We start from the raw sequence: 12953 nt of genomic DNA, 5'->3' as shown, positions 1-12953 counted from the left end.
AAGAGAACGTAAGCTGTCAGAAGAGCTCTTGGTTCCCTGGCACATGGCTCCTAACACTGAACATGCAGCGCTGATAAACCATGTATATAAAATTACCTAGCTCCGTGTTCACAATTGTAAGCTTATCCTTTATGTTTTATAAAACTGTATAATTCTGTGATTCTGTGACTAAAATCCCACACCAAAGGTCTTAATTGCATTGGTCAGCTTCTCTCCTACGCTACCTCCTGTGCTGGGAGCTGCTGGCTTTTGGGGCAAGGTCAGAGATCACAGACACACCTTCACAGCGAGGCGTGGGAAGGCTCCAGTTCCCAGAGGCTCTGCAAAAAGCAACTGCGTTTCCAACAAGGTAGTAGCCGGGATCGCAGGTGTATGTCACAGACATCCCCATGGTGAAAAACGCTGTGCCCTGGCCATTGTGATTCCCATTGTCGATCCCTGGAGGCATGGGGCAAGGTCGGACTACAAAAGAGAGAGACAGCAGCTCTAACAAAGCAAGAGAATAACCTGAAAGGGGGAATGGGCTCAGTGCGCAGGCTGAGGTGGTGGAGCAAGGCCAGGAGCACCAGCCGGGGAGCAGGTTGGGGCAGAGCTACCCAGGAGGACCCCCGCGACGGCCCGAGGCGCTCGTGGGTGCACCTCAGGTCTGTCCCACTCCCCAGCCCAGTGCCCGGGGCACCAGCAAGGAGCCCGGCAGCACTCACTCCTTGTGCAGCTGAGCACTGGCGGGTCCCACGCGCCCCCTGGTTGGCACTGTGTCTCAGAGGTGTCCTCTGCAGCGTAACCAGCTTCACAGTCAAAATGAAGAGTTTCTCCAGCTCTGTAGGTGCTCTGCAACCCATGAATTTTCCCATTCTGAACCTTGGGTCTCTTGCAGCCGATTGCTGGAGGGAACATGGATGGCATCCTTTAAATGCAAGCGCGTGGGTAGGACAGCAGCCAGATCTGGCACACACAGCCACGGCCCTCTCCTCACTTCCATAAGCATTGCCCACACCCAGACGCAAATCACTGCAAACGCGCCCAGCCACCGCAGCCCCGCTCTGCACGGCCGAGGTGGAGGGGGCCGGCGGGATGCAGTGAAGGCGCAGGGGAGGGGGATCCGCGCAATGCAAAAGGCTGCTCTTGCCCAAAGGCTGCGTGGCCTCCATAAGCCCTCGCCGGCACTGGTGGGAGGAGAACAGTGCCCCAGCCCAGCGCCCCGGGGTCAATACTCTTTGCAGGCCCAGTGCCTGGAGAGGCAAGTATCAACCCACCTTCACAGCGGGGCCGGGGCCGGCTCCACAGCCCGGCATCTGTGCAGTTGATGGACATGTTCCCAATCAGCGCGTAGCCATCCCTGCAGCTGTAGTACACAGTCACTCCCCGGGGAAAAGTGTCTGAGGACTGGCCACTGTGCTGCCCGTTGGCGATGTTTGGTGGTCGAGGACACTTCACCTCTGGAAAGGGAACAGACATTGCTGAATTAGCTAATCGCCATTTTGCATGTTATTAGAACTGTTTGCCAGAATAATATCCTGAGTTCTGCTCAGCCTTTGTTCTGTTTCCTGGACCAAAATATTAAATAACAAAAAAGTTCAGCCACACCAAGATTATTTATCACATCGTAGCTGGAGGAAATTACTCATAATATGAACATTTCCTGAAGTAAAAGCTTACAGGTAAGTCACGGGATTTGGCAGAAGGTGCACAGGAACACACAAAAGCAGTGAGAGGAGTGAGAAGTTGTGATTGCTTCCTGTTCCCATTTCAGATCACGGAAGCTGCTAGCAGGAAGCACACAGGGACGTGGAAGTGTCCCAGTCTTGACTGTAAGCAGAATCACAGAAATCCCCACAGGCAAGCAGCTATTGCCATTTCTCTGTGGCTGGCCTGCTGATCATTTACATGCTTGAGAAATTACAGGCGCCTGCTGCATCACAGGGAACACAAAGACCACAGCACACAGGGAGATCGGCTGGGAAGTCAGTATCTTCACATCCCTCTCAAAGCCCAGGACAGAGCAGACTGCACTTAGCTTCATATCCCATCCTAGCAGTAAGCTCCTTTCTTTTGAGCTAATTATGTCTCTCCGTAACTGCCTTAATTTGAGAAGAGAAGTAAGGACAGATACATCCTGGCTTTGCTTTCCCCCTGAATTTGAGAGGACACAAGAGGGAGCTTCCCCCCCCCCCACACACACACACAGCTGTTACCACTCACACCCTCATGCTGGGACACTTGCCCTTTTTGCAAACTGGCAGAGGTGGCCTCCACTTGAAATCAGCTTGACACATGGTTGTATGGGAGCCCTGAATGGCATAGCCTGGATTGCACTCAAAGCTTACAGTATCCCCAGTCCTGTAGATGTAGTGAATAGGGGGCAGCCTCCTCCCATTCTGGATGCGTGGGAATGGGCATCGAATATCTGGAAAAGAAGGCGAAATAACAGTGTTTAGCTACACAGCTCTGAAGCCTTTCATACCTGTGATGGTTTCCATGTTGATGGTTTCCATGTCACTTGTTGAACTGCATGAGATTCCTGGGAGTGATGGGGAAGAGCCCCACCGGCCAGTGTCCTTTACTTGTCCCACACCAGCAGCCCACACTAGGGTGGCTTTGCTGGGCTGTAGTGTGAGCCCAGCTGCTTCCTCAGCTGGAAGAACGGAGTCACTGGATTTATTATCGTATGGTGTCACCAAAAGCCCTTCCAGGCTTTGCTGCATACTTCTAAGCTATGGGCTGGGAAGAAGAGTGCTTGGATGTGTTGGGTGACACTTGCTGCTGGCGCAGCCGGTCCCCCTGCTTTAGCACCATGCGTGTTCATCTAATCCAGGCCAGGGAAAGGATTCAGCTGGTAGGAAAAGTTAGGTGCATTCTCGAGGGCTCATCCGAGGAAGGACTCGCATGTGCAGGAAGGAGCAGAGCAGGGAGGACAGTCCCACAGCGAGGTACGCACCGAGTCCGCACTGTGGCGGGGGCCCACTCCATACGCCGGTCAGCCCGTCCTCCGTCACACACTGGATGGAGGCCTCACCAGTGCGGGTGTAACCTTGATCACACGTGTATGTTACAACTGATTGATAGGAGAACTTGTCCATGAACCTGCCAGTGTGCTTCCCGTGGGGAATATCTGGAGGTTGTTTGCACTGAATCCCTGGAGAAATAAGATGGGGGGGCAGAGACAGACAGACCAACCGACTTTTAGAATCAAAACTACCAGAGCAGCAGCTTTGTTCACTAGGCAAATATTTGCACCAAACATGAGAATGTAAAAAGAACGTAAAACAAATGCCTCGTGCCGGCAACGGACTTTGGATGACTGGATCCGATGTCTCTGAGCAACGTGCTGCCTTACAGAGCCAAAAGGCTGCCGAGAAAAGGGTGGCAGCTCCGTCGCTACGCGCAGGACGGAGGCGCGTCAGACGAACATATTCAGAAACCAACATTGCAAAAGAAAATAACTACTTAACCTTTGCACAAAGCGGTACCTTAGTGGCAACTCATCTGTTCTCACAGAAGCCACCCTCTCCAACCTGTGCGCAGCCCCCCATCTCGGCTCTCGACCTGCCGATGAGCCGCCTGAGACAGGAGGCTGGAGGTGGTGGGTACCCGCTCAAGCCCGGGAGCCCCTCGGGCACCGGGTGCTCGGCGCGGAGCGGGAACGCACCCGGCGGGCTTGCAGACCGCCTGGCGCATCCTTTCCCGTTTTCCTCGCCGCTGCTCCGTGCCGGTTCGCTTCCCTGTGTTACCCCCGCACGCTTCGACTTGGCAGAGACCAAACGCAAGCCGTTAACCGTGCCAGACGCCCAGCCGAGCTGCGGGAAGGCGTTTTACTCCTCGCCCGCTTGACTACGACAAGTTAAATACAAAGGTCAAGCCCTCGTTGGGGGAAAAGCGGGCCGGTTGCGCAAGTCTCGCCGCTGTCTCTCTCTTCGGAGCAGGTCGAGGGCAGAACTTCATTCTCCCCCGGCCGCCGAGAGGCCCTGGCCAGCCGCGTCGCCGCCCTGCAAGGGGTCTTTTTGGGGGGGTTCCCCACCCGGAATCGATCTACTTAATGGGCCTGGAGAACTTTATTAGCTACAGGCTGAGCAGAGCTGCTCAGTCCGCTGCGGCCAGCCTGTGCTGGTAAATGGTGGCAACGCCCGCCACCCACCCCGGCTCTGTGGTGCTCGGGCCCGGCCCGCCGCAGGGCTGGAAACGACAACCGAAGGGTCCCAGGAGAGGAGGAAGAGGGTGGCAGCGGGAGGAAGGCCCCTTACCTTGCGCATGGGCCCGAGCGGCCAGGAGCACAGCGAGGGCACCCAGGAGGCGGCGGGCGTCGGCGAGCGCCATGCGTGGCCCCGGCTCCCCGCCGCAGCGACTGCGGCCGCCCCAGGGGCGGCGGGCAGATATGAGCCCGGCGGTCTCCCTCCCACCGCCTGCGGAAGGAGCCGCAGCTGCCAGCCCCCACGCGGGGCTTCCCGCCGCCGCGCAGGAACCTGGAGGTGAGGGGCGAGCCGAGGGGAAGGCGCCATGAGGCGAGGGGTAGGCGCCATGAGGCGAGGGCACGCGGCTTCCTCTCTGAGGGGAAGCGGCCGCGGCGGCTCTTCCCCAAACCGCCAGCTGGTGACGATGGCGGCTCTTTCCGGGAACTGGCCCAAAGAGTAGAGGAAGGGCAGAGCGGGGAAGCGGGCAGCGTTTCCCCCTCCCGCGGCGGCAGCCGGGCACGTTGGCGCCACGCAGAGCCGACGGCGAGCGGCAGCCACCGCTCCCCCCCCCCCCCCGATTTTCCCAACCTTCGTTTCTCCAGGCCTCGTCCGACCATCATCCCTCGCCACCGGCTGGGAGCGACAACAACAACAAAAACCAACATCTCGGGCTTTTTGGCGTCCCAGCAGCCAGGGACCGGGCGCGACCTCCGCCGCCGCGCCGCCCCGCGCTGGGCCTTTGCCGAGCCTGAGGCCGGAGGTGCGCGGCTCAGGCCTTTCGCATCCTCTTTATTGACCGACAGCTTCCAAAGTAAACGGCGTTTAAACTTCATAATTTAATTCGATTCATTAACATCTGCATTACAAAGCAGAATTTTACAACTCTATCGTATTCATATAACACAGTATACTCGTACTCTTTCGACGGCTGCCTCTGTCACAGCGTTTGCGGCTCCTTCCATTCGGCGAAGGAAGGATCGCTTCAGGTTCGGCCCTAATAACAAAAGTTAACTCATTCGGAAAAGGTCACTCTGAATTATGCAGTAAGGATGACGATTGTGCTGGGATTAAGAAAACAAAACAGAACACCACACTAAGCTACTGAGCTTTAAATTTACGTTTTGTTCACCTAGCCATTCACCTGGCTTATTAAAAATAAAAATCCAATTTGCAAATTTTTATGTGGTAAGGCTTACTTCCGAATACAGTGTTTTGCTGTGCCAGATCAGAATAATGTCCCAGCTGGAAGGGAGAAGTTCATCTGTAATGAGGCAACATGTTGGTGGAAATTACTGCATGTGCTTTTCCTTAGAATCAGATGCACGTTCCTGTTAACGGGAAAGCACTGGTAAAAATGCAGAAACACAAAGTTAGTAGTACATGCATTTTGAATACTTCCCTTTTCTGGATGTGCATAATGCAGAGCTAGCAGATTTAAATGAACAGAGTGATAATTTAACCGTCTGATCTGTTAAAATCAAGAAAGACAGCGTCACTATAACAAAGGTCAACTATCAGCCAAACAGGTTTATACAAGGTGAGTGAGGTCTCATTATCTGAGCTATCTCTGTGGCACTTACAAAGCCTGAATCAAGAAGGAAGGGAGGGGACAGCATACCTTATTTTAGCATGCTTTCTCACTCATCTATACTCTATGCCCTTATCACATCATCCTCACACAACACGCAGCTAGGCCAATTTAGACAGGGCGAAAGCGAAATGCGCAGATAGTGCAGTCATCCACGGTAATCGAGATATGAAACCTAAGGGTTTTGCTTTCTGCGTATCAGTGCCTACGTTCACTCAACAAGTTGCACCAACACCTCTCCACGCATCACAGCTTCCCACAGCACCAGCCTGGGGGACTTCCCTGAGCCCAACTGGCCACCAAAATAGCTTTGGCTCCTTCACTTTCACAGCAGCCAAGAGAAGTGTGTGGAGCTGAGCTGCCAGGCCTTCTCCACACTGGGGGTCCACGCTCCTCCTCCCTCCACGCGCAGCCCCACAGTGCAGTTGGGCTGCCCAGCATCTTGTGCCACCCTGTCTGAACCCAGCAAACACCTTTCAAGTGCAAATGAAGACATTGATTTCCTACCAGTCAAAGAGCAAGGGAGCAAAAAGTGAAAGGTTCAAACGAAGCAACTTTCTGGTATTTGGTGGCATCTGCAAAGCCACCTGCAGGTTTTGCGTTCGGTTGCCATGACATTTCTGCAGAATGCACACCACCTGCCTGCGGACAAGCTCCACTGACACTGTGTAACGCCACCCTGATTAACTTTCTCCCCAGAGATCTCAGCCAAGCAACCCACTTTGCCACTTCCTAAGAAGCAGTGAGTCACTGAAGAGACAAGAGGGGTGTTTCTGCAAGGCAGGAAGAGGAAAGCTTTGATAAGATACAAGGGCACCGCCACTGCAGAGACCACAAGATTAGTTTTAGTACAGGAAGAGTCAGAATAGTAGTTCTTTGAAATAAGGCATTTAAATGTTTTTCTCCAGGGAAAGTACCAGTTTATCTGGATTGCTATTTGCACAACACCTCAGACTGGCCTTGAAGTAAGAACTAGAGCAAACACTTTTATGTGAATTTCCTCAGGTCTCTCACAACCTACAGATAATATGAATAGGAAGCCAAAGTGGGACATTAAGCTTAATTTTCTCCAGTGTATATCATTCACAGGAAGACAGTCACTGTTAACCCTCTTAGCAGCAACATCACTTTTCACCTCAGGACACTTAAGACACCTGTAAATCCCAATTAGGTTCAGATGTAACACTACCTTAGTGGAGCTGAAAAACAAAACGTGGAGGTACCTGAAGAGCCCTATTTTCATGAGTCTACAGCATTGCAGGATGAAGGTCTTTGGTATCATTACAACTTAACAGGAGGATAAACGCACTTGATTTCTGAACGGTAGTTTCATCTGGATGGTCGAGAACTGTCCAGCACAGGCCACATATGCAAGCTGCTGTATGTTCAACACAACATGCAGCTATTACACCTGCAGCCAAAAGCATAAGCAGTTCCCAGGCAGCAGGAGGGAGCATGAGAGAGGATTGCTTTTTTTCATCTAAGGTTTGCAGATTGCTGCTTCTAGTCCAATCTCACAAGAGTGAAATCCACAGCCCTGAGATCAGTGAGACAAAGTCCAACGTGTCTACAGAAGTTCAGTGCTCTCTGAGGGGTCGCTCCGGCTCTTCCAGTTGCCTCTTCTTGAATCTAGAAGTGAATAACCAGGATTGCCAGGAGGAGCGGCAGGATTCCTACAAGAATAAAATAAAATAAATCAGTTTTCACTCCAAATATGTTTGTTTATTTTTCCCCTCCCCACTCCCAGATGTATAGTATCTTTAGCATTTCTTCCTCTTTTCAAAGAAGGATCACAAAGCAACAAAAATATCAACATGACAACAGCTTGTAGTGGAAAGCTCATAAGCCTGTTCCAGGTTTAAGCAGAACGCATACAATTGCTTAAAAGACAACTTAACAATAGGGCAGATGGTGTGGTTAGGAGTGACCTCAGAGAACAACGTCATGCTATTAACATGTTAATGCTCACAGCACAGCAGCCAACACTTTTTGCTGCTTCAGCTACAGGCACCATGGCTAGCAAGAGAGGAAGCCCAGACAGCTTGGAGAGCAGCCACTCACGCTGCTATGGCCAGTGCTTGCAGGCACGAAGATACACATTTACTGCTAGCGCTGGGCAGCACAACAGACCAGTGCTTACACATGCACGAGATTCAGAAATTTTTATTACTTACCAGTAATGATCTTGTCAGCTGTGCCTGGAAAAGAAGGGAGCAAAAATGTGAAACTGAACACCCATTAAGCACAAGAGTTCAAACCATACAACGTTCAGTGTCTCAAATCAAAGCCAATGCCCATTAAACTCCCACATGAAACAGCACAAAGAATGGGACCCCTGTGTAACCCAAGGCTCCAGATGTTCAATGGATGAATACATTTCCACTAGTCTGCAGCTCTATGCAGCAACCTAATCATGCGCTTTTGGCACTAGATTTCAATACAAGCTGTTTCAGGAAGTTTTGAAGGCCTATTCCTTAACTGAAGTATCTGATTTGAGGATTCACGGAGGAAGCAAAAAATAGGTTTTCCAAGAGAGAAAGGAGACAGCAAGACAGACTGAGGAGATAGTCACCTTTGCATTCAGGAGTAGGCTTGCTCCAGACTCCATGAGATTGATTTTCTACTGTACAGTGAATAGAGGCCTCTCCAGTAAGGGTGAAGCCATCACTGCATTTATAGACTACAACAGAGCCATAAACAAAGTCGCTTCCTGTTGTGCCATTGTGTATTCCATTGTTAATAACAGGTGGTGGTCCACAGAGAACATCAGGCGGCTGTCCTACAGGAGAAACATCACCAAGAGTGTCTGATCACTTTCCTAACTGAAAATGTATGTCAGATGTGTGAAAAGAAGAAGATATAGCCAACTGACATGCACCTAGAAACATCTGAAAATACTTCTAGCTTTCTTGCTTAATACTGGACCTCAGTGACTGCCCATGAGCCACAACTCCAGGATATCACTCGATGAAATAAGCCACTGAAGTGCCTAATCAGACTAAAAGAAACATTTCAGCCATCCCTAGGCTTTAGTCCTGAAACACTGAGCAAGATGCCTGAATTCCCAGACACAAGCCAAAATATTCCTTGTCACAGTAACTGGCCTAGACAAGCACGCTGGAGGTATCCTGTCTGACTGAAGATTAGAAGAAAAGCGCAATGCAACTGCGTAAGCTAGGAAAACTTATAGTAATTTAAACGCATAGACAGCTTTAAGAGCCAAGACTGACTTACAAGACACGTTAAGATAACTATACCAGTAGTGATCCGCTGACTCCTCTTGAAGTGAGGAATGGTGGCGGGGGTAGTCAGAGACATGGGGCTACAGCTAACAATGCCACACAAGGGATCAGGCAACTAGAGAAGTTTAGAATTGAAGGGGCCGCAAGATCACAGTGTTTAAACTTCTGCAATGAGGCACAGACCATCCCCAAGTGCTCTTAAAAAACAATAGCGAAGACAATTCCATAATATCCCTTAACTCTCAGCCTTGCCCAACGCTGTGCACTACTCAGTTTCAGCACTATACCAAATTAAGTAGACAGAGTTCTAACATCAAATTTAAGCTCAATTTATTTTCATCTTTCCCTGGTAACTACAGAGAAAGATAAGTTTCTTCTACTTATAAATGGGATCATGATTTTCCTACCTCCTCAGTTTCTGGGGTTTCTTCATGAAGAAGACAACCCTGCTTTGTATTGCTCTCTCCCAGCCACCTCCAGTTTGTCAGCATGATTTTTGAATTGCACAAGAATATTCCAGCTAAGGCCTCAGAGCACAAGGTAATATTGGAATCTTGAATTTTACAGCAGCTTGAAGCACAAGTAAGAGCAGATCAAGCCCCTCGAGCAAGGCTGCTACACCACAACAGCTCCAACTGTTATCTTTATGGCTTTGGACACAGTTCCTCTTACTTTCACAGTATGGAAGTCCTGTATTCCAGTCAACTTCATTTCCTGCAATCACACATTTGGCAGAAGATGACCCCTTTAATTCATACCTAAAGAAAGAGAGAATTTTCAGAAAACCACCCAGAAACAGTTCTTCACCTTCCTCCCCCACCATTGCATGGATATAAGAACAGAAGTTGTTCCTGTTGTGAAATGCGATCTGGACACATCAAAAGCTACTGTAAACTAGCAAATAAGGGCTGCCCTGGCCTGACAAATAGGGAAGGGTATAAACTTTCAGAAGCTTTAGCGGGAGGGAACCCTCACCTGTGTCTTAGCAAGAGGCACAGGAATAACTCCCAATCTAGGAGAGAGGGAACCACTGGTCCTTTTCTTTGTAAGGGATTGAAATGCATTCATTTATACCCCCAGCCCTGTAACAGTTTCCTGGGTTTCTGCTGAAATTTATCTCAAGGTCTGGTGACCTACCATAGCTCAGTAGAGCTGTATCTCACCCATGCTTCCAGTACGTAGTTGGAACATAGAGCTGAAGTGAAGCAGTTCGTTGTCTTACTAACCACGCACAAGTTGCCACATGCTTATCTCACTGAAGACATAACACAGTTTTACTGGGGACTCACACTGGGAAACCGGTGGGTGGTGGGGACTGGTGGATGCATTGCCTATCTGTGAAGCACATCCAGATCACTGCTCCTGACCCTCAGCTTCAGTCCCTTTTAAGTAGTGATCCACTCACCCAGCATCACAGGTGAACTTCACTGTTGTCTCAAACTGGAAATTGTCTTCTATTACTTTCCCATTCTTTATTTGGGGAGGAGAACATTGCTTTCCTAGAGGAAAAGAAATTGGTATGGGAATTACTTCATTTGTCTTCAAAGAGTGATGCCAAATGATAGCTCTTAACCAGACTTAAGATGATCAAGACCAAGACCTCACACAGGCTTGCAACTGTGCCAAAACTCAGCTGTGCTGAGAGACGCCTGGAAAGGACTCTGCCACCTCTCCTCAGCAGAGGCACGAAGCTCAAGCCTGTGCTTTAGCATAACAAGTCACTGGATTCAGTCCCAATCAGAGCAGAGAAAGGGTGTCAGCCTGTACCAGGTACAGCATGGCCTGCTTTCAGCAAAGCGCATGCCTTTAAAAGGTAGGTTCTTAAACCGATAAGCCAGAGGGCTAGAGCTAAATAAGACTGCTAGCACAAAGCAAATATGTAGTACAACATATACAAGCGGATATCACTCTGCATCAGTCTTTAGCTATTCCAATACTTCAGGAGTTTTTTTTGATACGTGTACTAGGTGTCTTGGTAAGAGCAATTTTGTCTTCATTGCCAAGAACAGCACAAAGTTTTTGCAGACCTTTGTTATGTTAGAACTGCACTACTCAATACTAGCTTTATTATCAGTAAATCAGTCTCAGTGTAGCAATATTGCATGTTATTAGCTCAGTGTTTATCCTTTGTAACAATGATTACAATCTAAGCTAATTTTATTGCCGCAGTTATGCTCTGTAAGTCAAATGGGAAGGGCTATGAACAGGAACCAGCAAGAAATACAAAGCTCTATGGCACAGTCTCACCAATACCTCTGACTGTCCTCAGAACATGCATGGCTAAAAATAAAGAGAAAAAAACTGATCCACAATTATACTCAACTGCAGTTGCTTCTCCAACGATCTCTTAGTACACACACATGGAGAGCGTCATCTGAATTATGAGGTCTTAGAGGCAGAACTAAGCTGTTCTTTAGTTTGTGCAGGTAACAAAGCACATGACCTCTACACATATGATATATGTGCTCTTAAAGGCATGCAGACCTTGTTCTAAGTTAATCAGAGCAGACCAAAATGCTAGATTTACCCCCATACACTTTAAAGAGTTCAGCAAGAAACTTCCAGGTGTGTCTGCACAGAGATGGGCATGAACAGAATTTCAGAATAATTAACATCTGAAGTATGTAAAGGTCACTAGTATAGTCAGTCAAGATAGGAGAGGAACAGAAATACTCACGTATACAGAACTCAGAGTCTGCAGACCAAGTTGCATTCATCAGACAAGTAACAACAGGAGACTTTCCACTTGCTGCAGTATAACCTGGTTTACACTTGTAAGTCAACTCAGTTCCAGCAGGATACTGGCTGCTCACAGTGTCAAATTTGGCAAAAGTGAAGCTTGGAGGAGGACCACAGTAACCTAGCGATTGGAGGCAAAGGCAAAGTTATCTACAGAAGAGTACCCAAAGGGTCTCCAATAACAACAGTAAACTGCCTGTTTGGGAGCGCACATCATTTTAACCGTTTTAGTTTTCAGTGTTCTGGATCCGGTTTGAATTTAGCCCATTTAGTGAACAGCAGCACGTATCACAGTTTGCTTAACTGGAGAAAAGATTCAGATGGAAGAGAATCTCTGCTTCTGAGATGCTGCTTCACTTAACACCAGCCCAGTCTGAAGGACCTGGTTTCAGCTGAGCCCAGCATCCCAAACAGATCTGAAAACTGGTGAAGCAAGAGAAAGCAGTTTCACCTCTCCTTTCAATACACTTTTGGACCACTTGCAGTTCACAAATAGCTTCACATCTAAATATATAACTGGCCTGGGCTGCCACCACTAGGACTCTTAACCTCGCACATGCCCCAGGGGCTTCCAACACATGGCTACAACCGCATGAGGTTTGGAAGCCGATCTACGGAACGGGCTTATATGCTTATACTTACGTGGGTCACAAGTTGGCGGAGATGGCTTCCACATACCGTTGGCTTCACAAGTAATGACACTACTACCGCTCAAAACATGACCAGATTTACACTGAAAAATGACTGTTTCTTTGTATGTGTACTCAGTGTTGAAACCAGACACCTTCTCCCCATTTTTCACTTCTGGATTTTCACATCTGACCACTGGAAGCAAATATAAGCCAATAAGATTATTTGTTACAGGAAGCAAAGGCCCAGCAGCGTCACCAGAAGCTTTACGTGAGAAACGGTTATTATCAGAATTGCTGTCCTTTCGCTCTGTGAGAGGCGGGTCCTTCATGCAGTGCAGAACCAAGCACATCACTAAGAAACGGCACAGATCAGAGCTTCAGTCGTAGGAAGCCCTGGCCATAGGCAGGGAAAGAGCCACTTTTCAAGAACTTTTGAGAACTGCAACCTCCTGAACAACTAAATCATTTTCATTTACACTTCCTAGAATACCAAAAGGAAAATAAGTCTGGTCGCTGCTATGGGAACTGTGCGGAACCGTGCTGCTACTGGAGTAGCGCCTCAGTCATTTCGCACCAGTTGTGG

At 49.1% G+C, this 12953-nt stretch overlaps 2 protein-coding genes across 3 annotated transcripts in view; both read right to left on the bottom strand.

Moving 5' to 3' along the window:
* LOC104142387 (complement receptor type 1) overlaps nucleotides 1-4420 on the bottom strand; it is a 29356-nt gene extending 24936 nt beyond the window's left edge. The window contains exons 1-6 of one of the 2 annotated variants that reach the window (XM_068918290.1): nucleotides 4242-4420; nucleotides 2939-3136; nucleotides 2225-2407; nucleotides 1257-1439; nucleotides 705-884; nucleotides 280-462 (exon numbers count right to left, since the gene is read on the bottom strand). In XM_068918290.1, coding sequence (XP_068774391.1) covers nucleotides 280-462; nucleotides 705-884; nucleotides 1257-1439; nucleotides 2225-2407; nucleotides 2939-3136; nucleotides 4242-4314 — 1000 coding nt within the window. In that variant the 5' untranslated portion in view covers nucleotides 4315-4420. The remainder of the gene's footprint in view (nucleotides 1-279; nucleotides 463-704; nucleotides 885-1256; nucleotides 1440-2224; nucleotides 2408-2938; nucleotides 3137-4241) is intronic. The other variant, XM_068918289.1, reaches the window with a different exon arrangement.
* Nucleotides 4421-4986: 566 nt separating this feature from the next.
* LOC104142389 (complement receptor type 1) overlaps nucleotides 4987-12953 on the bottom strand; it is a 53990-nt gene continuing 46023 nt past the window's right edge. Inside the window, exons 46-52 of the mRNA XM_068917860.1 lie at nucleotides 12381-12563; nucleotides 11677-11859; nucleotides 10405-10498; nucleotides 9672-9757; nucleotides 8330-8536; nucleotides 7932-7955; nucleotides 4987-7430 (exon numbers count right to left, since the gene is read on the bottom strand). Coding sequence (XP_068773961.1) covers nucleotides 7387-7430; nucleotides 7932-7955; nucleotides 8330-8536; nucleotides 9672-9757; nucleotides 10405-10498; nucleotides 11677-11859; nucleotides 12381-12563 — 821 coding nt within the window. The 3' untranslated portion in view covers nucleotides 4987-7386. The remainder of the gene's footprint in view (nucleotides 7431-7931; nucleotides 7956-8329; nucleotides 8537-9671; nucleotides 9758-10404; nucleotides 10499-11676; nucleotides 11860-12380; nucleotides 12564-12953) is intronic.

Source organism: Struthio camelus, chromosome 24 (assembly GCF_040807025.1).
Source record: "Struthio camelus isolate bStrCam1 chromosome 24, bStrCam1.hap1, whole genome shotgun sequence".
NCBI classification, from domain to species: Eukaryota; Metazoa; Chordata; class Aves; order Struthioniformes; family Struthionidae; genus Struthio; species Struthio camelus.
The sequence above is the reverse complement of the archived record's forward strand: the minus strand, read 5'-3'. Positions and strand labels throughout refer to the sequence as shown.